Source organism: Dipodomys ordii, unplaced genomic scaffold, assembly GCF_000151885.1.
Source record: "Dipodomys ordii isolate 6190 unplaced genomic scaffold, Dord_2.0 Scaffold88, whole genome shotgun sequence".
NCBI classification, from domain to species: Eukaryota; Metazoa; Chordata; class Mammalia; order Rodentia; family Heteromyidae; genus Dipodomys; species Dipodomys ordii.
Window position 1 is genome coordinate 3,997,947 of NW_012267304.1, and position 27,581 is coordinate 4,025,527.

The 27,581-nt window shown below is 34.8% G+C and overlaps 1 protein-coding gene across 3 annotated transcripts in view; it reads left to right on the forward strand.

The window, feature by feature from the left end:
* Nucleotides 1-27,581, forward strand: part of Col4a5 (collagen, type IV, alpha 5) — a 206,710-nt gene that overhangs the window by 139,499 nt on the left and 39,630 nt on the right. For all 3 annotated transcript variants that reach the window (XM_013025877.1, XM_013025879.1, XM_013025878.1), the window contains exons 26-36: nucleotides 3,242-3,334; nucleotides 3,422-3,526; nucleotides 4,566-4,663; nucleotides 5,797-5,947; nucleotides 11,895-12,008; nucleotides 16,748-16,915; nucleotides 17,714-17,803; nucleotides 18,250-18,399; nucleotides 20,745-20,843; nucleotides 22,486-22,575; nucleotides 24,480-24,619. In XM_013025877.1, coding sequence (XP_012881331.1) covers nucleotides 3,242-3,334; nucleotides 3,422-3,526; nucleotides 4,566-4,663; nucleotides 5,797-5,947; nucleotides 11,895-12,008; nucleotides 16,748-16,915; nucleotides 17,714-17,803; nucleotides 18,250-18,399; nucleotides 20,745-20,843; nucleotides 22,486-22,575; nucleotides 24,480-24,619 — 1,298 coding nt within the window. The remainder of the gene's footprint in view (nucleotides 1-3,241; nucleotides 3,335-3,421; nucleotides 3,527-4,565; nucleotides 4,664-5,796; nucleotides 5,948-11,894; nucleotides 12,009-16,747; nucleotides 16,916-17,713; nucleotides 17,804-18,249; nucleotides 18,400-20,744; nucleotides 20,844-22,485; nucleotides 22,576-24,479; nucleotides 24,620-27,581) is intronic.

Below are 27,581 nucleotides of genomic sequence, written 5' to 3' on the forward strand. Positions count from 1 at the left end.
ATTGCCCCATTTGTTAGGAAATGGAAAGACTTAGACAAAATTATATTAAGTGAAGTAAGCCAGGCCCAAAGAAACATAGGTCCCATGGTTTCCCTTATTTACAATAACTAGTATATGTCTGAGACAAGCAGAAAAGGTCAGATAAGTTGATGTTAGGTGAAATATAAATTTGATTTTTAAAGGCAAAATACACTCTTTTGTCTACTCTTGGTTTGCTTTCTGGAGAAATATATTTTTCTGGCCATTTATATTTGGAATCTTCCGAGCTCCTTAACCAGGAAACACAATGGGATGTTTTAGTGGGAAACTTCTTTAAATATTTTGTCTTTGTTATTTTTTTAAAATTTCTTTCTTTTTTTATTGTGAAAATACCATACAGAGGGGTTACAATTACATGGGCAAGATAACGAGTACATTTCTTATCAAGCATTGTTGCCTCCTCCTTTGTTTCCCCTTCCCATCCCTTTCTATCACCCCCCTCCCCCTACTTGATTCTCCCCCTCCCCACCAAAGTTGTAAAGTTTGTTTTTGGACATAATGATTGTACATTTCATTGTTTCAATGGGTCCACCTATATCCCTATTTAAACGATTTGTTTTTGCCTTCCCCTCCACAAATTATACCGACATCCTGGTACATAATGCAACTAACTATACTAGACACACATAGAACGTCCACACACATTATCTTACAAATTTATAAACATCTTTAAAAAAAATACTGATGCCAGGTGCCACTGGCTCACACCTGTAATCCTAGCTACTCAGGAGGTTGAGGTCTGAGAATTGCAGTTGGAAGCCAAAGCCAGCCCTGGGCAGGAAAGTCCATGAGAGGCTTATTTCCAATTAATCACCAGAAAACAGGAAGTAGTGCTGTGGCTCCAGTGGTAGAGTGCTAGCCTTGAGCTGAAGAGCTAGGGACAATACCCAGGCTCAGAGTTCCAGCCCCATGATTGACAAAAAAAAATTCTGACCCTCTTCACCTTGTCATTTTCTGATCACAGTCCCTTTCTATCTCTCCCAAAGTAACTACTATTTAAGCTCTTTATAATTTTCTTTCACTTCTCCCATTTTATAACTTATATGTTCATTCTTAAACAAAGTAATTTTACTTCTTTCTGAGCTTCATTTTAATGGATTCATATGGTTACTATTCTCGTTAAATTTATATTTAGCTGTAGTATATTTATTTTCATTACTTTATAGTATTCAATAGTATGTGTGTGTGTGAAAATGTATGTGTATGTGTGTCCCAGTTGATTCATCTATTCTTTTGTTAATGCAGAAATGGGTGACTTACATTTCAGGTTTCTTGTAAAATAGGCTTCTATGTACAGTCACGTGTGTTGTGTGTGTATCTCAGTGTGTATGATATGTATATGAATATGACGAGAAAAACATACATACTCACATACATGCACATATCTCCTGGTATTACATGTCACATTTTTCTAGAGCAGAGTTTGGCTAATCATAGGTCATGGACCAAATCCAGTATATTAACTTTTATTGGTGGTACTGAGGTTTAAATTCAATCCCTTATACTTCCTTAACAGGCACTTTACCACTTCAACCAGATAGACAGCCCTTTTTCTCTTCAGTTATTTTTTAGGTAGAGTCTCAATTCTGAGACTCAAAGTCAGGCTCAGACCACTCTTTTTATCTATGATTTCTGTGTACCTGAAATTACAGGTGCTGCTAACTACACTGAGCCTATTTGTTGAGATGAGATCCCACTAGCTTTTTCCCCTGGCTGGCCTCAAACTGTGATGCTCCTGATATCTGTCTCTCTGGTAGCTAGTATTATAGTCGTGTACCACCACCTTGGCTGTGTATTATACAAAATATTTTACCTCATATAGTTTTTTTGTTTTGTTTTGGTGGGTTGTGGGGCTTGAACTCTGGGCTTGGGCGCTCTCCCTGTGCTCTTCAGCTCAAGGCGCTCTACCGCTTGAGTCATAGCGCCACTTCCAGTTTTCTAGTGGTTTATTGGAGATAAGAGTCTCACAGACTTTCCTGCCCAGGCTGGCTTTGAGCCTCAATCCTCAGATCTCAGCCTCCTGAGTAGCTAGGATTACTGGCATGAGCCACAGGCACCCGGTTTACCTAATACAATTTGCTGTTTACATCCCTATGTTATCTTTGATGAACAGAGATAAGTTTACTGTAGTAAAATTTATCAATCTTTTCATTCAGAATTAGGGTTTTTTGGGTTTCATTTAGGAAGTCCTTCTTTTTCCTGATCCCATTTCAAGCTTCTGTTTGAATTACTGTATTTGGACTTTGCACACATAATAATAACCCAAAGAAATATATCCTTTCCTCACTAGAGCTTGGTATATTGTAAACTAATTTAGCCTATACTTCAAAGTCAGAAGATAGATACTATGTGCTATTACTTAGCATTCTCCAGAAAAAAATAGAACAAATCGATAGATCAATGGATGGATGGATAGATAGATAGATAGATAGATAGATAGATAGATAGATAGATAGATAGATAATTTGGGTGGGTAGATGGATGGATGGATGGACACATAGACACATACCTAGATAGATAAGGAAGAATATATTCAGGATATTGACTTACCTGCCACTGTACGCTGAGAGATTCCTATGATTAGCTTCCTGGGATCTGAAGTATCAGGGAAAACTGGTAATGTGGCTCAGCCAAATTCTAATGTCCTATGAATTGAGGTACTGGTGGAGCAAGTTCCAGAGTCTGAAGGCTGGGGAGAAGGGAGTTGTAATGTTTCAGAGCAGGAGAATATGGGTACCCTAGCTCCAAAGACACAGACAGAGTGAGCAAATGTGCCTGTTTCCTACCTCTTTGTTATGTCCAGGCTCTCAGCTGTTGGATGATGCTGCCACACATTGGGTGAGGGCAGGTCTTCCTTATTCAGTATACTGATTCAAATTCCTCTATTCTGGAATCACTCCCACAGAAATAATGCCTAGTAATAATGTCTTAATGGCTTTCTGAGTACCAATCTGATGAAAACCCTTAAATTATCATATTTCTTCTTTTGTGGAAGCTCAAAACTGTCATACACTTTTTCTCTTTGAAATGTCTTTCTGTTTGGTACCTTTCTAGAATATGCAATATGGGAGTGGGTTTTTTCTGGTAGCATTTTATTGCTTTACATTTCTAAAGATTGCTGATGATTTCCCTTTTTTTGGTTTTAGTTAAAAATTATTAAGTGAATAGTTGCTACTCACCCTTGATCCTCTCTTGTTCTCAGGTCCTAAAGGTGATCCCGGTCAGACCATAACCCAGCCAGGAAAGCCTGGCCTGCCTGGTCATCCAGGTAGAGATGGTGAAGTAGGTCTTCCAGGTATGGAAAGAACAGATTTCAAAACATCTTCATCACTTGTTGGCTTCCTTGGACATTTCCCTTATAAAAACGGTTATTTCTCCATAGGCGACCCTGGACTTCCAGGCCAACCAGGATTCCCAGGAATACCTGGTAGCAAAGGAGAACCAGGTAGCCCTGGAATTGGGCTTCCTGGACCACCTGGTCTCAAAGGTATGTTCGACTGGGTTGGTCAGGGTAGGTTAGCTGGTTAGTATGACACAGTTCTTTGATAATAAAATGTTTTAAATGTAACTATTCTCTGTAAATGAAAAATCAATCACAGTCACAGTGTATATATAATTTAAATTCATGATCTTTGCTTTAAATGTCTAATCATAAAAATATCTAATTGTAAGTATTTAAAAAATAGTTCAGATATCTAAATTGTAAATGTTAAAAGAATAATTCATAAGTCAGACTCACTGGGATTATTGTATTTTGTATTCACCTTTGTATTCTGAGTTTCTAACAATATAAAAAGCACCCAAAATCTATTTTTGATTTTATGTGTTATGTGAAATGAAAATGGCTTATTGAAAATATACACACATATACAATGTCTTATCATGAATAAAAATATTCTCTTGAGTTTTGAAAATTTTTAGGACTTTTGCCAATGTTCTGCCTTATTCCTCAGAGAACAAATTCTCATTAATGGCAAAGGATGCACGCTTCTGTAAGGGCAGTTCTTAAACATATCATTGCTCATTGCTGCCAGACATTTTCAGTATCAGTCTAACATTATATATATGTGTGTGTGTGATGTCTATACTTGTTATTAGAAGAATATTATATATATGTCATCATACTATGTGGAAGAAATGGAAGAAATGCCTGTGTTTTTGTAAGGGATTTATTCCATATAATTAGTTTTATTTCAGTATATAGTAGTCCTTCCTTTATTCAAAAGAGCATGTTTTCTTCTATGCATGTTATCTTTATATAAAACTAAAAAGACCATAATGCAATTGAGAGAGATTATATCCTATCTGTATGTTTGGTACTATTCATTCATACAAAATGTCACTGTGGTCACTAAGCAGGATTGAAAATGTGGATATATATTTTTCCATTATATTTTATTATCTTTAAGCAATGTACAAAGGAGTTAACATTCAACAAATCAGTTTTTGTATAAAATGTATTTTGATTGGATATATTTCTTAAACTGTATTCTCTTTGGAGGTTAAAAACTGACAACATTTTACAGGTTTTCCAGGAATTCCAGGACCTCCCGGAGCTCCTGGGACACCTGGAAGAATTGGTTTAGAAGGCCCTCCTGGGCCACCAGGCTTTCCAGGACCAAAGGTCTGAGACATTTCGATTTACTCCTTATTTTCATGTCTCTCTTACTTTCCTTAGTCTTAACTCTCTATTTTAATTTAGACATTATCTCAAATCTACTACTTAACTGTTTTCATTTTAAAATAATTAGTTGTAAACCATCTTTGATCACAATACTTTCTGATCCTTTTGTGGGGTGGCCAGCTATTCGGTTACATGAGAGTACACCATTTTTAGCTTCCCTGTTGTTTATTGAATGACTCACTATTCCACTGAATCTCTGTTATGTGTTCATGACTATTGGTTGCAGTGATAGTGAAAAATACTTTCTTATCCTCATTCGCTCTTCCCTGATTCCATTTAGTTTATGTAATGAAAATCACTGCTATTGTAATTAATAATTCTATATTTGGGTTATTATTTTCGATTTCTATTTTTGGCTCTTGTCTAACCTCAAACTTTTTTCAGTCTGCCTTCAGCAAACTGTTGTGGTATATAATTTCCCTGACTCTATGGGTTTTTTTGTATTTAATCAATTCAATCATCCTAAGTTTCATCACTAATTCTTATTTACCTTGGGAAAGAGAATGAACATGATGCCAGCTCTTCACACAGTGAAATATAGTAAAACATGTAAAAGGAGTAAAGAAGAAATTTTTATTTATCAATAACCAAAATGAAAAATTATTTTAAAAATTCTCACATTTGTTTCACCTATTTGTGAATAATTGCTTATTGCTTTGATAAATATTTTAACCCACATCTTAAAATAATGCCATTTCTACTATAAATGCTTCAGTGTTTATTTCTAAGTGGACATTTCATACAAAACCCACAATGCATTAAAATACTTAAATGCAAAATAATTGTTTTAATCATATTTCCTCACTTGGGTAAACTTATTTAATCTCATGCATTTTCAGTTATCTTTCTTATTCTGAAACCAGTCCAACTCATTTAATTTGTCTTGCTGTAAACCCAGTTTTTCATCCTTTCAGATATTCTCTCTAACATACCAATTACTTTTCATTTTTCTGGCCTTCTTCTCAAGGGAAAAGTTATTACCTTGTCTTTCTTTATTTAAATTCTCTATAGTAAACAGCAACAGGTAAGTCATAGGAGTTTCTTTATTTTGTCTTGCCATGTTTATTCTGAAGGGAGAGCCAGGATTTGGGCTACCTGGACCACCTGGGCCACCAGGGATCCCAGGTTTCAAAGGAACACTTGGTCCAAAAGGTGATCGTGGTTTTCCAGGACCTCCAGGTTCTCCCGGACGCACTGGCTTGGATGGCCTACCAGGACCAAAAGGTATGGAGGTTATTGACCCTTGTCAAATTGCTTTTAAAATGATAGAAATTGAAATCTTTGGAAAAGTTTGTAGTTGATAAGCACAATTAACTAGAAATCCCATGATGTCATCTATAACTGCTACACCTTATTTTATTCTTAATTATTTTTGCCTTAAATTTTGTTATCTATGAAAAGATATATGTTTTAAAAGTAACACTGAACTAGTCATAGTGATCTACACCTGTAACCCTGCACTCAGAAGCCTGAGATGGGAGGATTACAAATTCTAGGCCAGTTTGGGCTACAAGTGAGATCCTGTCTCAAAACAACAAAAGTAACAGTAAGAAGTATTGCCTCTACTCCAACTCCATCCCCTATGTTCAGATTCTCATTATTTTATTTTATTCTTTCATTGTTCCTCTATAAAATAATAATGAATGCAAACACATTTCATTTTTCTCTGCTTCTTAAAAGACCTTTTAGCATTTTGTACTTTGCTTATTTTCACATTATTTTATATCGTAGAAATCATATCAGTACTTAGAAATACTGGAGTTGTTTTCCAAGTACCTGCCTAGTATTGAATTTCAAAAGTATGCAATATTTAATTTTATCAGTTTAAGTTTTCTAGAATTAGTAAATTGATAAAATTTTGCCAATCTTTTCTCATTACAAATCATGCCACAGTAAATAATCTTTTATGCACATTATTTCAAATGTGTGTAGGTATATTTGTTTGTAGAAAAGAAGTAATGAAAATGGATCTCTAGATATTGACAGATTCTTCTCCATTTTGATCCATTTATACTCTGGCCAACAACATATGAGTCTGTTTCTTTCACCAAAGCTTTCCAAAATATACTGAAAAATTCTTGGATTTTTTTTCTAGCTTCAGGGAAATAAGCATATTTTTCTGTGTGGATAATTTTAAAGGTTTTATTATGAAAATTTTCAAGTATGTCCAAAATTTAAAGAAATGGGCATATATTCTGCGTAGATTCTACGATAATTATTTTTTTTGATGGTTCTCAGCTTGAACTCAAGGCCTAGGCATTGATCCTGAGCTTTTTTGCTCAAGTCCTTTTACCACTTTGCAATAGATCCAGCTCATTTTTCGTAGTTAACTGGAGATGGTCTCACATGCTTTCCTGCTATGGCTGGCTTCAAACTGTAATCCTCAAATCTCAGCCTTTTGAGAAGCTAAGATTATAGTCATGAACCACTGGTGCCCAGATATAATTACTATTTTGTCTCTTTGCCAGTATTTTATTTTTTTAAATTCAAATATAGGGGCTGGAGATGCAGCTCAGTTGTATGATACTAAAAACCTCAAGGCTACAGGTTCAATTCTCAGCACAAGGAGAAAGATCATTTATACAACAAAGTAGAAAGTGCATTACACTGTCTACTATATACCCATCCTTGGCATTCTACTATCAGTGCTTTGCTGTACATGTTTTGTCATATATTGGCACATCTACCCACCCTTCTCTATATCCATTTATCTATTTTAGAAGCATTTCAAAATAAATTGCAGCAACATTCTCCCTAAATAGCATGCATACTATAAGTAAAATTCCATAGATGCTTCATATTTTTTACCTTGCTCTAAAATTCAAATAAAATGAGAGGTGCAAATCTTAAAGGTAAAATTTTTGGGTTTTGATGAATGCATATAACTGTATAACTCTAAGAAGATATTGTGCCAGGGCTGGGGGGATGTAGCTCATTAGATAACACTTGCCCAGCGTGATCAAGACCCTGGGTTCCATTGTTATCACTGACAAAAATTTTCCTAATCTTTTGCTCCAATCAGTCCCTATTCAGACATCCATAGTGGCAATTGTACTGTTAGGATTTACTTGGTCTATAATTTCTTGTAAGTCAAATAATGCAGAATCGACATTCTTTATAAGACTTCTTTCACTAAGCATATTTTTGACACCTTCCTGTTGTTGCATTTATGAATACTTCATGTCTTTCAATGAAATTATTGAATATACAATTGTATGTGTTTATCTTCAACACCTAAACTGTGTCAAGGTTTTGGCTATTATGAGTTTAGCTGATAAGAGCATTTTACAAATGGATTTATGCTTTCATTTTGCTTGATTAAATAACTAATGAAATTGTGCAGTCATAAGTGTATACTTAGCTGGTAGAAAAATAATAGAGTAGTTCCTCAAATGAATATGTAATCTTTTTTTCTTTCATCATTTACCACTCTTTCTCTTTTTTTATTTTTTTTTATTTTTTATTGTGAAAATACTGTACAGAGGGGTTACAATTAGATGGGCAAGATAATGAGTACATTTCTTATCAAGCATTGTAGCCTCCTCCTTTGTATGAATATATAATCCTAATTCATGCCAATATGATAAGATACCCTGTGTTCTCTCCAGTTTGAGAGTCTTGGTAAGTGTATGGTAGTATCATAAATTGTCATTTAATTTATATTTCCCCAGTGAATAAAATGTTGAGCTCTTTCTTATTGGCATAAATAATACAAAGTTAGGGTTTTTAAATTTACATTTGATTTAATTATTTTAAATTATTCTAATAATTATATGGAAACATTCTGTAGAATAACCTAAATATTTTTAGAAGAAAGAACACTGTTGGATAATTCAAAGAGACTTAGTATAAAGCCATAGTGATTAATATATTGTGTCAGATGTGAAATGCAGACACAGATAAATGGACATTATAGAGAGTCTAGAAAGATAGCTCCATATTTGAATTTTTTGGTACTGGGGATTAAACCCAGACACCTATGCATATTTACCACATACTCTGTCATTGACATAATCCAGGCCATAGATACTTGACTTTTAACAAAAGAAAGACAATTTCAATAGGAAAAGATGTGTTTTATACTAAAGCTATGGAACATACATATTCGGAACCAACACAACAAATGAACCTTACCCCGTACATCACGTTTTATACAAAATTTAACCCAGATTCATTTATAGACATAAATATAAAGCTTTAACAAGACAAAACTTCCAGAACAAAGGCAGGAAAACTTTTTCTGTAAAGAGCCAAATACTAACATATTTTAATCTTTGTGGGCTGCTTGTAGTTTACTCACATTATTTTTAATAACCCTCAAAAATATTTTAAAAATCACTCAAGTCATGAGAAGTATAAAAGCATGTTTGTAGGTAAGAATTAGCCAATGGACAGTTGTTGTCTCATAATTCAGATAAAAGATATTATTGAAGTTACCCAATCCCAAAGAAATTTAGGTTCCATGGTTTCCCTTATTTGCAATAATTAGTATACATATAGGATAATCTTATCAGTTGAGTTGAAAAGCTCCAAAACCATGTACAAATAAATGACCATATAAGATGATGCTAAGTGAAATGAATCCCAAGATATGGACATAAGAGGTCTATCTTTATTGTTATTGTTTTAAATGTACCACGTGATTTTATTTTTGTTGTTGTTGTTTCCTTTGTATGCTCTTTCCCCTATGGCAATATCCCCTGTTGTCACTGTACTTGATTTTAGTACCCTGCATCTTGTGTATACATATATCTAATTTGGGGAGAGGAAGGGAATAACAAAACGCTGAAACAAGGACACAGCATGACCCATTGCAACAAAGATACCCACAGGACAGTATATTGTAAACCTTGGGTGGGGGGGGAGGAGTATGGAGGGTGGAGAAGGGAAGGGATAGTGGGACAACACAAGGAAGGAAGGGGTAACATTAATCGACAAGTAATGTACTCATTGCCTTACTCATGTAATTGTAACACCTCTGTACAGCATCTTAACAATACAATAAAATAAATAATTCAGATAAAATTATAGAAGAAAATCTTTGTGCTCGTAAGCAGAAAGTTGCTAAATAGGACATAAGAAGAATTTAAAAATTAATGAAAGGAAAATTATGAAAAATTAGACTTCATTAAAATTAAATATAGTTTTATTCATGCATCTGGCACATGATTTTGAATTCTGATGGGGAGCCAGGCTCATGACTGTAATTCTTGCTACTTGGGAGAGTAAGATCAGGAATTCTGTGGTAAAGGGCCTTCCCAGAGCTATGTGGGAGACTGAGCTTAGGTGGGCCAACGTGGGCAGAAAAGTCGATGAGACTGGAACAATGGAAGAAGATGGCCATGTACCTGCCATCTCAGCAAAAATATGATAACTGGGGTCCAGATATGTGTCCAGGCAGGAAACAAAACCCTACCTCAACAATAACCACAAAAATAACAGGGCTAGATATGTGGTTCCATAGTAAAGTGCTTGCTACAAGCAAAGGCCCTGAGTACAAATCTCAGTATCAAATCTCAGTGACAAATTGGCACATATGAAAATGCTCAGTGTTAAGTAGCCATCTGCAAAATGCAAATTAAAACCACAACAAGATACATAACTATTAGAATTGACTTTTTTCCTGATAGACAAAGAAAACTACTGCTAAGGATGCAGAGTAACTAGAAGTCTCATACATTGCCAGTTAAGGTGCATATTAGTACAGAAAGTTTAGAAAAGAGTGAAGTCTCCAGCACGGAAAAAAATGTTGAAATGACTTTGAAAGAACAGTGTTATCCTGAACAGTAGGAGATGGGGGAGACCAGGAAAGAGAAAACAATAGATGAGGTTGATCTTGCTAAATTATAGTATACACACATCGAAATTATCACAGAAAACTCTTCACAATTAATATATGCTGAACAAAATGAATCACAGGAAAGTTAAACAGGCTATATTGGGGAGCAGGTACTAGTGAGAGTAGGGATGGCAGGCAGAGAGGATGGTTGAGGATAAATATAGTTGAAGTTTTTTTATATGCATGTGTGGAAATAGAATGGTGAATTGCAATGATTATTTTTCACTAGCATTTTCTCCTACTGTTCTAAATAGCCAGTTTTCTTTTTTACTCACTTATCTGAAGGGTTATTTCCTGTTCCTGGAGACACAGGAATGTGGTAGGTATCTCTAACCCACATTCTGTCTCTTCTGAGTGACAATTACATATAAAAGTGGTCTTATTGTATGATGAAGAAATCTCACTTTTACCGAAGAAAAATTCAAAGCTTTTTGTCAGTGGTTTAAGAGCTTTATTCATAATCACCAAGAATTGAAAGAAGCACAAATGTCTATCTAGTGAAAAGACTTAACTAAATGTATTGTATTCATACAATGGACTAATTTGGATGCACAGAACATGACTTAGTCTCAAATGAATCACATTAACTTAAAGAAGACATTCTCAAGAAACTATGTAGAATCACATTTATAATATTCAGGGAAGGTATTCTGAAGAACTGTGTGACTATAGATCAGCAGTTGCAGGAGGATTGGAATGTAGAGAGATATTGAATGCAACTGGGCCCTTTTGGGGTTGATGGATCCGTCTAGTATCTTGATTTTAGTGGCCATTATATGACTATACATGTGTGAAAACTCATTAAATTATAAAGGTAGTGAATTTTAGTGTATGTAAATTGTTTGAAAGTGAGAATGATAAAAATGCCGATAGGAGCAGTGAAGATTGTAATGTCAAAGAAATGTCTCCCTGATGATAATTGAGGTTTGAACACACTGTAAGCCGCAACCCTGAGTTAAGAGAAAGGAAGAGGTTGAAGCTTATTTATTTTAAAAATACAAGTAGTTTGAAAATATATTTTAAAGTTATTAATAATTGCTGAACATAAATTATAAGGGAGGGATTTTTGGTTTATAATTTCTTGTACTTTGGTGAGTTCAGTTTAAGTATGGGAGGTGAATGCTCAGCAACATCATAGTTTAAGATTCTTAATTATTTGATTCTATAACCTTTGTTCTAGAGGCAGATGTGTAATTTTTCTTCCTGAACAAACGACCAACCAGTTATTCCCTGATTAATGTGATGTGCCTTTTCACATGGGCATCATGGTTCCTGATAATTTGTGACTTAGCTGTTATTTCTTAGTAACTAAACTGTGTTTATTTCTGAAAGGTGATATTGGACCAAATGGACAACCTGGGCCAGTAGGGCCTCCTGGGCTGCCAGGAATTGGTGTTCAGGGACCACCAGGACCACCAGGAATTCCTGGACCAATAGGCCAGCCTGGTAAGATTGGGGTGAATTTGCATTTTATACCACTCACAAAATGTGTGTTGGTTAGCTAATCAGTAATGTTAAACTTGTGTACCAGTCTTCCAAAAAAAAAAAACAACAAGCTTTGATAGGTAATATGTGTGTGTGTTTGAATTTGTTAACATGAAAATATAGGTCACAACATAAGCGCTACTTTAATCACTGACATTTTCCCTTCCTGCTCACCTAAAATTTATGTTTCAAGCAATGTAATTTTAATAATTACATTATGTTAACATTGACATAATCATCAAGGTAGAAAATAATTTTGGAAGCATAGATTTCAACTCTTAGGGATGATAGTTTTAGAAGATAGGTAGCAGTAGTAGTAAGACCTTTGTCTTAACTTTTCATACCACATGAGAACTGTAGTTAGAGTTCAGCAGAAATGTTCTGTAAAAATACAATGGGGTGTTTTCACTTGATCTGTTACAAAATAGAATTTTTTCTTTGTCCCCCGGAAATCTCTTTGTAACTTAAGACTCTAAGCTGGGTTTGTGTGTGTGTGTGTGTGTGTGTGTGTGTGTGTGTGTATGTGTGTGTGTGTGTGTATTATTGTATAATCCAATTGATTTTGTCAACGTATCCTTCTCCATTTGTGTGAGACTATTGAGTGGATTCTGCATTATATGCTCATGTGCTGATAGAAAGTCTTATTATTTGTTATAATCAAGCACTGTTAGGGCTAGTCTGGGGCCAGCATTATGTACTGCAAATTACTGAATAATTTCTAAAATGAATACAAATATGGGACATTTAATCATTCTTAATTCACAATGAGTTAAATATCAAAAAGGCTTAAAGTCATATTTGAGACCTACATACATTTATTATGAGCTCATAGAAATGTATTTTCTGACCTTAAATGTCAATAGGTATTTTTTGTTTATTATAATAAAAATCTAGAAACATTGGTTAACAACATAAAAGGCCTGTGAAGTAAAGGCTATTTTTATATAATGGATTTTTATATAAATGGATTTTAAAGCACATGTCACTACTGATTTAAAAATAAGAAAACTTAAAGTGATGTTTTGTACCAGGTTGTTATAAAATAATTGCTTCATCACTCATGGAAAAAACATTCTGCCCAACTAGTATAGCAGACAGATCGTGAAGAAAAAAAGCAATTTTTACTTTTCACCATTAAAGGCTTGACCTCCTCTTTCAAATCCCCCAAAAAAGCAGATTAAATGAATTTATCAATTCAGCTGTTTTATTATTTCTTTTAGTATAAAAATACTAATATGGAAGGATTTTTATATCCTAGATGAGAATAAAACAAACCATCTTTGATACCTCTGTGAACAAAATGCGTATTTGGTTTCATGCTTTTCCAAATCTAACTCTCTGAAAGGTTTCATTCATCTATTATTTTCATTCTCTCCCCCAACCACAGTATATATAGGTACATTGACTATAAAGTAGTCTAGATAAGGTGGGCAATGGAGAAAGCAATGTTTCTAGATTCAACTCCATGTATTGCTTCTGTAAATATATGTTTTGCCATTGAATTCAAGATCTGAACTAATAGTACCTAAAAGATAATAGCAATTAACATGAAACTCTGTTTCATTTACATCCATTTTAGATCAATTTTATTCGCATCATCAAAACAATATCTTAATCCACTTTAAAAATGTCATAATTTATCTTTTCATAATTTCAGTAATAAAGTAGGATATTTAATATACCTGAGTTAAATTCATCATGAAGAGGACATTATTTGCTAATCATTTAATAATATATTTAATTTCATTGTGCTCTATTTTTGTAATACAAAACTAAATACAAAATAATATATATTGCTTTCTCTCCAGTGTAAAATGTTTGCTTTATCCTTTACGTTTTTCTGTTTGATACCATTTTTTGGTTATTATTTACGTAAGTTTTTACTATTTGCTTTGCAAGCTATACAGTTTAATTTGTTTATAATTTAAAGTCCTATTGATTATCAATTTTCTTATCGCACAGCAGCAAAATAGAAGAATTACCAAGGGAGTAGAAGTGAAATGTTTTTTATCCTATGACCTACTAACCCAGGCAAACATAGAGATTGTTGATTCTTATTATTTGATTTGTCCATTAGTCAGAAGATTAGTGCTTTAGTGAATCCTTTTCGAGATCAGTTAAATGTACTCTATTCCCTGACTAAAGATCATACCAAAATCTGGGCAAAATTTGTTCATTCTTACCCATTCTCAGGACAATGTATGCAACTAAATCATTACAAAGAAAAATACCTTCACTATTGTAAATCAAAACATGAGACAAAAAGAAACAACAAAACTTCAGAAATTATTCATGTTATTTTTATAAATAAATAGAGCATGTTATAGTTTTCTAATTTTTTGAAGGCTATGAAATTTGTGTTTGTGCATGTATGAATTCCTCAAAGACGATACTTGTTTTTATAATTTTACTTTGTTAAATTTATAATTTAAAATTTATAAATTTCCTTTTTTGCCAGTAATTTTAGGGCATATATATACGCCTACATATCTGTATAACTCTTTAAGTTCTAACACATAAGTGCTTTAATTCCAAAATGATTGTTGAGAGCAATATAAAGATCAGAGAAAATATGAATATAAAGCTGATCATCAAAAAGTATTATTTGGGGAATATGAATGCTGTGTGTCTCATGGGCAAATACATTTAATTTATACCATGTGCTATCTGAGAAAATACCTACAATAATTCAAATATAGTATATATTAATATGTAAGTGATGAATAATATTCTATTTCTGGAGTGTTTCATTCTAATTGTTTTATACTTAATTTTGTTTCCTAATCTAATGAATCATTTTGAAAATAACTTCTACTTTGTTGGTTCAACCTGTTGCTGAACTGTAATTCCCTGCCTTTTGAACGTCAGATCTACTAGGAATTGTAGATCTTTCTTAAAAGCCATATCTTAGTTCAATAATGAAGATTTCTCCAGATTGAAATCTTACATTAATTCATAGATCTACTCTCTTGGTACATATTTCAAAGGACAAATTACTTCTAGTAAAAATTAGCTATTTAAAAACTGTGCTAGCCGGGCACCGATGGCTCGCACTTGTAATCCTAGCTACTCAGGAGGCTGAGTTCAAAGCCAGCCCAGGCAGGAAAGTCCGTGAGACTCTTATCTCCAATAAACCACTAGAAAACTGGAAGTGGCACTGTGGCTGAAGCGGTAGAGCGCTCACCTTTAGCTGAAGAGCGCAGGGACAGTGCCCAAGCCCAGAGTTCAAGCCCCACGACCGACCAAAATAATAATAAAATAAAATAAAATAAAAACTGTGCTATAATAGTTGGCAATCTTATTGTTATGTTATAGAACTAAGAGCATTCATTATTAGTTCTCTCAACAGACTTTACATGTATAATAAAGTAAAATATTTTCCATTTCTACACTATTTTAATGTGAAATGGCAGCATTGGAGACATCACTACTGTTCCAACTAAAAGAATTCCAAAATCTTCAAAGTAAATTTTATCAACTTTAGGGCATGCTGGAATAGAGCATTATAAACAGATTCTTAAATCTCAACAAAAGAATAATCTCAATGAAATAATTGCCTGTGAATGGTCAGCAATAAGGTAGATTGCATTGGCAAAGGGACTTTGCAATGCAAAACTATCTTACCTCCAAGCCACTAATCAAGTATGGATTATCCCCATTTAGCAGCTAAATACCATCAATGTTTCATGGCTCATTTAAATCACATGATTGATAGTTACTGAAGCAATATGTTTTTAAAGTGTTTTTCCCATAAGCATATTCTTTTCTAGTAACCTTATATTTTGGAATGGTTTAGTCATACAGAAATGTTCTAAAGTTAAGTCTATTTGCAATGCCACATTTTCTTCCTGTAAAATCCTGGTGGGAATACTGAGAAACAAAAGTTAATAATAATGTTAACAGTAATATATTATTACAACACCAAGTAAAACATAGTCAATAAATAAAATCACAAAGGTCCACCACCCTGACTCATTCAGGAATGATAGCAATGTTCAATGGTTCATTATATAATAGAGAAATTAAAATCAAATGGGCCAGTGTTTACTGACAAGCTGTTGTGAATCTTCTGTGGAATACGTACAACAGCGGAGCAAACGTTCAGAAATTTGGGGCTGGGAAGGTGGCTTACTGGTAGAGTGCTTGCCTTGCATGCACAAGGCCCTGGGTTCGATTCCTCAGCACCACACAAGCAGAAAAAGCCAGAAGTGGTGCTGTGGCTCAAGTGGTGGAGTGTTAGCCTTGAACTGCAGAACTGAGGGACAGAGCCCAGGCCGAGTCAGGCCCCATGACTGACCAAAAAAAAAAAATTCAAATTTTATGGCAATTTATGCTGTGATCATGTTTACTAAATATAATCACTAAAAAATCAGGCTTTCATTTTATGTCTTTAGTCTTTTAGTTAATGTTTTAGAAATTTTATTGTATTTTATAAAAACACTAGTCCATAATGAACTAGAAATTAAGAAAAATTATCTTTTACCAGAAATAAATTGCACAGCACCATCTCAGAGAAATGTGATTAGAAATCCTAAAACTTGATTTCTTAATCATTTTTATTCACAATATGCCAAAAGTATCCCTAACATTCTTGTATATTTCTTATACACTGAGGTCTATAGTTTTTTTTTACTAGAAAAACAGCCAGATATATCTTTTTGAATGGCTTCAATACTTGTTAATATTGATGTGTTCACTAGGCTTACATGGACTACCGGGAGAGAAGGGAGATCCAGGACCTCCTGGGTTTGATATTCCAGGTCCTCCTGGTGATAGAGGCAGTCCAGGGCTCCCTGGAGCTCCTGGCCCTATAGGACCTCCAGGATCACCAGGCCTCCCAGGAAAAGCAGGTGCCTCTGGATTTCCAGGTAATATTTTTTAATGATTTCTCTGATTTAGTACTGAAGAAGTTAATAGTTGGCCTCTGGTAGATTACTCACATGTTGTACTTCTCTGAATTGACACTATCTGTTAAGGAAGAGTATTAGAATCCTTGATTTCAAGGAAACTTAGGTTACTGCTTGCACTATATTTTTCTCTGGAATAGTTGCAGTTATGTATTAGTGTATAACAAAACCTCAGACTTTAATGAATTAAACCAACTTCAATTTTTTTTGCTCAAGATTCTGAGTTAGAAATCAAAGTGTGATTTTAATAGGGCATTTATCTGGTATCCATATGCCCCTAACAATAGTGGTTAGGGATGAATTGTCTACTTCTCAGGTAGCTACATGTTCTTGAATTTACATGGGATCATTCATGGTTCCTCTTCATGTGGCCTGGGTTTCTCACATCATCATAGTGTCAGAGTAGTTGCTCTCCTTCCATGACACTTGTGTGATCCAGGATTGCCAAATAGAAGCTACAGAAGTTCTATGACCTACTTAGCCTTGAGAGTTATACAGTATTGTTTAATGAAGGATAAAGCCCAGGCCTCCAAAATTTCAGAAAGGGGAGCTACCAGGATGTGTAGAGGCCATTTTTGGAGATTAGCTGCCACACTAGCAGTAAGCGGTTGCTAATGTTACAGCCAGTGAGGCAAAATAGAAAGTCACAGTGGTTTTTCTCCAACCCTTAATAGTTTATTATTTGGCATGTTAAAACATACCTCTTGTCTTTCCAAAAGGCAAAAAAGGAAAATGCTAACTTATTGATATTCTTCAAAGGTATTAAAGGAGAAATGGGTATGATGGGGCCTCCAGGCCCACCAGGACCTTTGGGAATTCCCGGTAGGAGTGGTGTTCCTGGCCTCAAAGGTAATATTTAGTTTGCCAACAGATGGATGTGAGAAAGAAAATTAAACATTGCTTTATGTCAATATAGAATATTTTTACTGACCACTTTGAAATTAGCAAAATTTATAGCTATGTTTTCATGTGACATGACATAAGAAAGGCCTTGTTTTTAACTTAATTTTCATAATTAGTTTGGATACTGTGAAACATGGTAAATGCTTACCTGAAAATGAAAGGATTAAACATTGAATGGTTTTTTTTACATTACAACTTCATCATTGTCCAAGAAAGTAGAGTGATTATTATTTGAATTTAAAATTTTATGTTTAAGTAATCCATAAACAATAATTAAGCTGCATATATGTTTTGTGTGGGCAGCAGCCAACCTATCAAAAGTACAATCTTCACATGTATTATGGATGAATCAATGTGATGGATTGTGTCTTCCCCACACATGTTGATTTTAGGTGATGATGGCTTGCAGGGTGAGCCAGGACTTCCTGGCCCTGAAGGAGAAAAAGGTGGAAAAGGAGAGCCTGGCCTTCCAGGCCCCCCTGGACCAATAGATCCAAGTCGCTTGGGCTCCAAAGGAGAGAAAGGGGAACCTGGTTTACCAGGTGAGTTAACGTTTATATTTACAAATACTCCTTATGGCATATATAAAGTTCAGTTGGGGATTGCTGCTTGAGATCAAACTCAGGATCTTATACATGCTAATCAGATACTTTACCAGTAAGTTCAATGGTCAGTTTTAATAACATGAAAAGTGACATGCCCGTGGTTTCCCTTATTTACAATAACTAGTTTATGTCTGAGACAAGCAGAAAAGGTCAGATACATTGATGTTAGGTGAAATTAACCCCAAGATAAATATTCAAACGTTTTTACTTTCATGCAATTGTTTCTAACATATTTATAAGATGATTTCTCTGTTGCTTTGTATTTCCCTGTCCCACAGTATAACCCCTGCTTTCACTGTTTTGGATATTGGTATAATTTGTGGAGGGGAAGGGCCAAAACAAATCATTTAAATAGGGATACAGGTGGACCCATTGCAACAATGAGATGTACAAATCCTTATGTTGAAAAACGAACTTTACAACTTTGCGGGGGGGGGGGCAGGTGAAGGGGAGAGGGGAATATGGGAAGGGATGGGAAGGGAAACAAAGGAGGAGGCAACAATGCTTGATAAGAAATGTACGCATGATCTTGCCCATGTAATTGAAACCCCTCTGTATGGTATTTTCACAATAAAAAAAAAAAAGAAAAGTGACATGCCATAAGGAATTTGGAAAGTCACTTAGAGGCCTCAAATTTTACTAATAAATATTAATTTCCACTTGTTTTATAGATCAACTTTTCAATATTTTCAGTTTACCTATTATGAACTGTGAAAAGTTAAAATATATTTTATTAATCCCTTTCAGGTTTTCCACAAAGTACTATAGAAAGTAACAGAGAAAAGAATACATAGCCACAACAACCTGGAAGAAAGATTGCAGTGTTTAGGAAATTTTCTGGTCCTCTTCCTTTATTTTTCTCTTGTAACAAGATGGAAATGAATGACACATTACAGCCATATAACATTGGCTTTTAAATAAAATTCACTGTTACTAAGCCTTGGCAGAATTCTTACTGGACTATGAACAGCCAAGCTTAGCCCTGGAGAATGCACTGAAAGTCGGTCTAGAGAACAACTCTGTTATTATTTGATTAGAAGCAAATGAGGTATGAAGTAGAGTTTTCAATTTTTTTATTTTTTGGTTCTAATGTAATAACAAAAAATCACAAAATATGAATAGGCATAAATCAATATGTTAGGTACATATAAGAAGTAATCAAAAACTTTAAAAACAGAAAGGCACTTAACTCACAACCTAATAAGCATGGAATAACCTGTCAAACAAAATGAGATTTTATTTTTAAATTTTGCTATTATTTGCAGCTTTTAGCAAATCTGTAATCTTTATTTTGTTTTACTCTTCAATATTAACGGTCATGTCCCTGGGAATATGAGTGTATATGGATATTTCTTGGATTCAATGGGATTTTCCTCACAAAAAGTTACACTCTTGAAGTTTTGTGTATAGTCACAAAAGTTTTGTGTGTAGTTATATCTCATTATAGCTTAAATGAGATAACTTTTTGGGCTTCTTGGAAGGCTTATTTTCTCTATGATCTATGGTTTTTATATATTAGATTCACTAAACTATATTTGAGTTCTATGAGCTGATTAAATATAATAAATTGTAAAACACTGAGGCTCAAAGAGGAAACTAGCTTTATTAAATGCTCTGAATTTCTTAGTGGAAGATCAAATGGGGATTTTCAGAATTTTCAGTATTGAACATATTATGACAGAATATCACCATTTCAGCTCCCCACTGCTAAGGATTTTCCAAGAAGGTACAGACTTTGTATCGTTGACATTTTGCAGTGGGGTTGAAATTACAAGTACATCTCTCCCTCTCTCTTTTTCAGTTCTAAATATCAAATGCAGGGGCTCAGACCTGCTAAGCGACTACTTTACCTCCGACCAATACCCCTAGCCTTCCAGATATATCTTTATGTGTGCAAGTAGCACCTATGTCCTGTTGGATGCATGCATGCCGACCAGCCACTGCATTTAACTCTAAAGAAGTTTATTAAATCACCCAAAATGTGGTAGATGCCTTGGGGAGTGTTCCTAACCTCTTAAGGGCCATGTAAGGGATGACTTCTGTCCCTCCCTATGTGTCAACTCCATCTTTCAAGTTATCTTTTCATTCCTATTTTGTCCTAGGAACTTCCATCACAGGGCCACAGAAGAGAGAAATTATTAAGATGCCAAACTACTTGAAGAAAAATAAGAATATCCCCATTTTCTTCATATCACCTATAGTTCAATCATTGAGTAGCATGTTTTGCCAAGTTCATTTAATTATAATCAACCTAACTTGTCTCTTTTGCTCATCTTTGGAAGGTATTCCTGGGCTTTCTGGACCAAAAGGCTACCAGGGATTACCTGGAGACCCAGGGCAACCAGGACTGATTGGACAACCTGGATTACCAGGACCTCCAGGTAGGCATGATTGACAACCTGTAGTAGTTGAGACTAAACCTTAGAAGATAAGTACATATTTACCATGCTTTGGATCTGGCCATGGTAATATGCTTGAGTAGCTATTAAAGTGTGGAGATCATCTTGATGAAAATGGAGCTTACCAAATGTCACTTGTCCTGTGTTTCAACAGAAAAGACTGATAGGATATTTTGCTTTGCACATTTAGATTCATTTTTTTGTCGCAATATAGTATACATAGAACTGTGACTCAAGTTAGATGCTATTTTTGATTCCATATATAGCAACATATACAATTAAGATAATTATCTGGTAAGAGATTGAATAATTTATCTCTCCCAGGGTTTTTTGTTGTTGTTTGTTTTGTTTTGATGTCTTCAAATTTAATCACAAAGTCATGAAGACAGGGCTTCTAATTTTATTTTTTGAAAACTTCTAGGGATGAAGATTTTATAACTTATCTTAGTGAGTCAAAGCATTAATCAATTAGAAAGGATTTTTTATTTCTGGTGCAAGTCCTGGGGCTTGAATTCCATGTTTGGACACTGTCCCTGAGCTTTTCTGTACAAGGATAGTGCTCTACCACTTGAGCCACACTTCCACTTTCAGCTTTTTTAGTAGTTTATTGGAGATAAGAGTCTCATGGAGGGCTGGGAAGGTGGCTCAGTGGTAGAGTGCTTGCCTTGCATCCATGAGGCCCTGGGTTCGATTCCTCAGCACCACATAAGCAGGGGGGAAAAAAAAGTTAACAAGAGTCTCATGGACTTTCCCACCCAGGCTGGCTTCCAACCATAATCCTCAGATCTCAGTCTCCCGAGTAGCTAGGATTATAGGCATGAACCACTGGCATCCAGAAAAAAGGGATTTTTTAAGATCTTATTCTACACAAAACTTTTTAAGCCATTTTCTTTCAGTTGGGCCTCTAAGGTTATAAATTGCAGGTAGTCCTCATTCTTCTATGATCCCCAGGGGTCTTTACTTCACAAAACATTGCCTTGATAGCATCAGAAAAATAAATTATTTCCCTGTCTGTCTTTTATATCTTCTTTATATTTTCTTCCTCAAGTTAGACATCCATGTTAAAGACGAAAATGTTTAAGAGAGCATCCTGATCCTTGGAAAACTCCTAGGGTTTACCACAGAGCTTAAGCACTTACACTTTAGAATGAATGTACACACAGAACACCCATGTCTGTCAGAGGTGACTGCCTATCTACACTCAGTCTCTGTTCTAAAGTACTAGGCTAGATCATGATAGAATTTCCTGGAAGAGCCTCATGTAATCAGGTTCTACATATTGTGACAATCACTTCTGAATGCTTGAAAAACTAACACATATTCCATGTAATTCTGAAAATATAGTGAAGATAATTATACATATACAACAAATAAGCATATCAGGTCATTAGAATAGGTTTAGAGGAAGAAAAATATCCTGGTAATTTTTTTCTTTTTATACACTTATATTAGATAATCTCTTTTACCATAGTTACATTGTTAATAAGTTTCTTAAGGAAATTTCTTGGATACCCATTACCTCTTTCATGCTTTATTATACCAATGAACTTTATTTATATAATACAATGTAATACTTCCATACTTGTTCTTGTTTATCTTAATTGTACTAATTGGACTTTTCTAGGTCCCAAGGGTAACCCTGGTCTCCCCGGCCAGCCAGGACTTATAGGACCTCCTGGACTTAAAGGAAATCTTGGTGATATGGGTTTCCCAGGTGAGTGATTAAAAGCTCACAGATATTTAGTCTCATTAAAAGAAGTGGTTTGCTCCCTTTTAACCAGAAAAGAGACTACTGCAGCTCTTGCCAATTGAGCATGAGGCTCTGGGTTCAACTCCCAATATGGCAAAAAAGAAAATAAGAGGACAGGCTGGCCGCCAGTAGCTCACACCTGTAATCCTAGCTACTCAGGAGGCTGAGATCTGAGAATCATGGTTCAAATCCAGCCCAGGTAGTAAAGTCCATGAAACTCTTATCTCCAATAAAAACTACCAGAAAACTGGAAGTGGTGCTGTGGCTCAAGTGGTAGAGTTCCCTTGAGCTGAAGAGCTGAGGGACAGCGCTTAGGCCCAGCGTTCAAGCCCCATGACTGACAAAAAAATAATACTAAGAGAACAACATTGAAAGAATCCAGATGGAATGAATTAGTGTCTAATACAATTAATGGGTAGAGCTCTCATTATAGCATTTTCATTTAAACATCCTTAAAATGGCTTTTAACTTTTTTCAATATCCAAACAATGAAATTCAATGAAGTACTCTACAGCAAATGAATGGATAAAGAAAATGTACACACACATACACACACACACACACACACACACACACACACACAATGGAGTATTACTCAGTCATAATGAAAAATGAAAATATGTTTATGTTATTTGCAGGAAAATGGAACTAGAGATCATCTCACTGAACAGTATAAGTCAAGGTCAAAAACCCAAATACCCTATGTTTATAGCTCCTTTGTGGAACCTAGACTTGAAATGATCATGATGTTGATGATAAAAATAGGACACAAATATAAAAGGAGGATTGTCTAGTGGGAATCAACAAGGGGGGAAGGGGAAAAGGAAAGGCTACTGAGGGATGAAGAGAACTGAAGTACTGAAGTATGTTACACACACACACACACACACACACACACACACACACACAGAGCATAATGAAACCCACTAAATATTTACTGGAAAGAGGGAAGGAAGGAAAGAAGGAATGGTTGAACTTGTTCACATTACACGTCACAATGAAACACCTTATATTAATATATGATCATTTCAAAATAAATCTAAAAATAAGCTTTAATTGCTTTGTATGTCCCTCCTCCACAGTATAACCCCTGCTTTCACTGTATTTGATGTCGGTATAATTTGTGGAGGGGAAGGGGAAAAACAAGTCGTTTAAATAAGGATACAGTGGACCGGTTGCAAAAATGAAAAGTACAAGTCGTTATGTCGAAACTTTGGTGGGGGGAGGGCGGGGAGGAATGGGTGGGGGGGCATGGGGGGGAGGCTGGGAAGGAATGGGAAGGGGAAACAAAGGAGGAGGCTACAATGCTTGATAAGAAATGTACTCATTATCTTGCCCATGTAATTGTAACCCGTCTGTACAGTATTTTCACAATAAAAAATAAATAAATAAATAAAAATAAATATTTCCAGCATAAAAAAAAAGCTGGGAACAAGAGTGAGCTCCTGTCATCTTAGCTATTTTGGAGGTGGAGATCAGAAGGATCACTGTTGCAGGCTAGCCCAGACATTTCTACCAATAAAAGCCCCATTTCAACCAAAGAAATCAGGGCATATTGGCACACGATTATTATACAGCTTCATGGTAAATATAAATAAGAAGAACATGTTTCAAGAATACCTGGGTATAAATACTAGATTCTATTTGAAAAATAACTAAAAGCTTAAAATTCACTTGCTTAGCACAAGACTCTTGAGTTCAAACCTCAGAACTGCCCCAAATAGGCTTTTACATAATTCTGGTTGTTGTGAAATTAATTATGTGAATGTATTGGAAAAGAAGTTTTCCTTTTCCTTGAGTATATGTGTCTTAAATATGCTACGAATAAAGAATCTTGTCAAATATTACATACTACCTATTTTTAACAGGCCCTCAGGGTGTGGATGGGCCCCCTGGGCCTCCTGGAGTTCCTGGACAGCCTGGCTCTCCAGGATTACCTGGACAGAAAGGAGATAAAGGTGATCCTGGTGTTTCAGGAATTGGTCTTCCAGGTCTTCCTGGCCCAAAGGTAATCATATTCTAATGAGATACTTGAGCTGTTGTGATTTTTCTTTAACATTGTGCTAAGTCCTCATTCTTCATTAAACAAACAATAGAACAACATAGTATATTTTGGTAAGAGATTTGTGCATTCTTTTATCTCTTAGCTATGAGAAGATGTTTTTCTAGTGTTTATACCAAGTTCTAAAAAATAAGCCGGGCGCTGGTGGCTCACACCTGTCTAGATACTCAAGAGACTGAGATCTGAGGATCATGGTTTGAAGCTAGGCTGGGCAGGAGAGTCTGTGAGACTCTTATTTCCAATTAACCCCTGAAAACTAGAAGTGGTATTGTGGCTCAAAGTGGTAGAGTGCTAACCTTGACCAAAAAAAGCTTAGAGACAGTGCCCAGGCCCTGAGTTCAAGCCCCATGACAAAAATATCTATATATAAGAAAAAGATTTCTCTGACTTAATCTCTGAATATGTTTTAGTGAACCAAAGGTACATTTTTTTCCTGGTTTTGTTTTGATTTGAGGTTTTTATCTTTATACTACTGTGGTTATTAATTTGACAAGATTTATAGACATGTAATTTTAAAATGTAATAGAAGGGGCTGGGAAGGTGGCTCAGTGGTAGAGTACTTGTCTTGCATGCATGAGGCCCTGGGTTTGAAATAAGATTTTCTATATAAACATAACATCTACGGTTAGCTGAGTGTGGGTGGCTCACACTTGTACTCCTGGGCAGGAAAGTCCATGAGAGTCTTCTCGCCAATAAACCAATAGAAAACCGGAAGTGGTGCTGTGGCTTAAGAGGTAGAGTGCTAACCTTGAGCTGAAGAGCTGAGGGACAACACCCAGGCCCAGAGTTTAAGCCCCACGACCGACCAAACAAACAAAAAAACTCTACAGTTTGGTTATGCCATTAATTGACTTAAGAAAATCATGGTAAGTTTCTAGTTTAGCAATGTAAAATTTATTGAAATTCATTTCAGGTCTTTGTTACATTTACATTTTATTAGGAATGCATAAATAGGCACTTGTACCAAAAAGAATAAAATACAAGCCAGGGATTGTAGTTCAGGTTTGTAATCCCAACACATAGGAGGCTAAGTCAGGAAGATTGAGTTTGTAGTCAGTCTGAACTACATAGCAACTTCCAGGACCTTCTGGGCTATACAGCCTGACCCTGTGTCAAAAGATAAATAATTAAGGCTGGGGTTGTAGAATGCCTACATGGTAGCATGAGATCCTGAGTTCAAACTCAAGTATGGCCAAAAATAAAAGAAATTTTTTAATGAAGAATAAATATACAAAGGGTAAAAGCAAAAACCTCTTTCATGTTCTAACCTCTTTTTTTTTCATTTCCTTCCTTATTAAAGTTTCATTTGTTGGTGTATAACTTTGAGTTCTTTGTTTTACACATTTATTTATAATCCATATAGGATTTTGTTTTTGTACATGTTGTATATAGGTGGAGTATGTTTTGTGTTCATCTGTCTTAGGTAAACTGTACTCTACCACCTTCTTTTCTGTAGGTTTATGACAGCATAAATAGTGAAGGTCCATCTGTTGCCTGTTATGTATGTTGGAGATATTTTCTTGCAGTTAATCATTTGTCAGATAATTTTTACATAGGCAAAGTTGTACTCATTAACTCATGAGAAATGTTTTCAGTAGATGTGATGTGTTAGATACATCTGAGTCTTAGAGATGAAATACATGATACAAATTCATTGCCAATGTGGTGAAGGTAAATTTATCTAGTTGAGACATACATTAAACAAAATAAATAAATCTATAATATGTTATGACATGATAAATCTCAAAACAAAAACTGAAGTAAAGCTTGGGAACAGCTACATTTTGGAGTAGATTGTTAAGGGAAAGTCTTTGTGATAATAATGGAACAATGACCTACTGCAGTATGTAATACTAAGAAAACTAATGGGAACATAGCTGATACATTTGAGCAATATGAATGAAATGAATATGGATGAAGCATAATGAGTGATATTAAATAGAAGATGAATTCAGGTTGGTAATGGGGTGAGTAAGAGATATGTAGGTAACAGATATTTACCAGAGTAAGGGTTCTTATCCTGAGTAAAATGTTAAAGAATAACATGATTATATATGAAATTTTAAAGTATACCACAGCTCCAAACAGATAGTAAAGGACAAGAAAAAATGTAGGTAGCTGAGTTATGATACTTATTAAATAGTACAGATTAGAGATGGTGATGAATTAGATCAGGGTGGAGGCATTGTAAATGATGAGATGATCAGTTGTTGAATGGATTTTGTAACTCAAACCAGGAAGAATTGTTTATGGAATGTAAAAGAAGAATGTCAAAGATGGCTCTAACTTTATTACTCTGAGCAATAGGAAGATAAAGCTATTAAGTAATTTTCTGGGAAAGATCAGGAACATAATTTTATGATGGTTGATATGTTTTTGCTGGAACAAAACAAAAATTCATCAGTTGAAGATTTCTACATTCTAAGATTATAAAAAAAGAAATGTATGTTTTTCTTCCATTATATTCATCATTTTGCTATTTGTGTTTACATCTTTAATCTACTTGAATTATGTAGATAAATAGATAATAATAGATAAATTAATAAATATATAAATTATGTAGATAAATTTCAATGGATCCAATACAATTTGATATAATGCTACCCTTTGACTTAAAATTTTCAAAATTTGTTCATATATATTTCTTTCCTGGAATACATTTCAATGGACAAATATCCAAGATATATACAGTTTTTCAAGGAAGAGGCTGATTTTAATTTCTGTGTGACCTACAAGTGTAATTAAATGAACAATTTTATGTTAATTTTTGAAATTTGCAGAGATTATAAAACAAAGAAAGGAAATAAAGTATGCTGTTGTAAAATTAGATTGTGATGGTGGTTGTACAATCATGTGAATATACTTAATGAATATACTTAATGTGAATATACTTAATGTGAATATACTC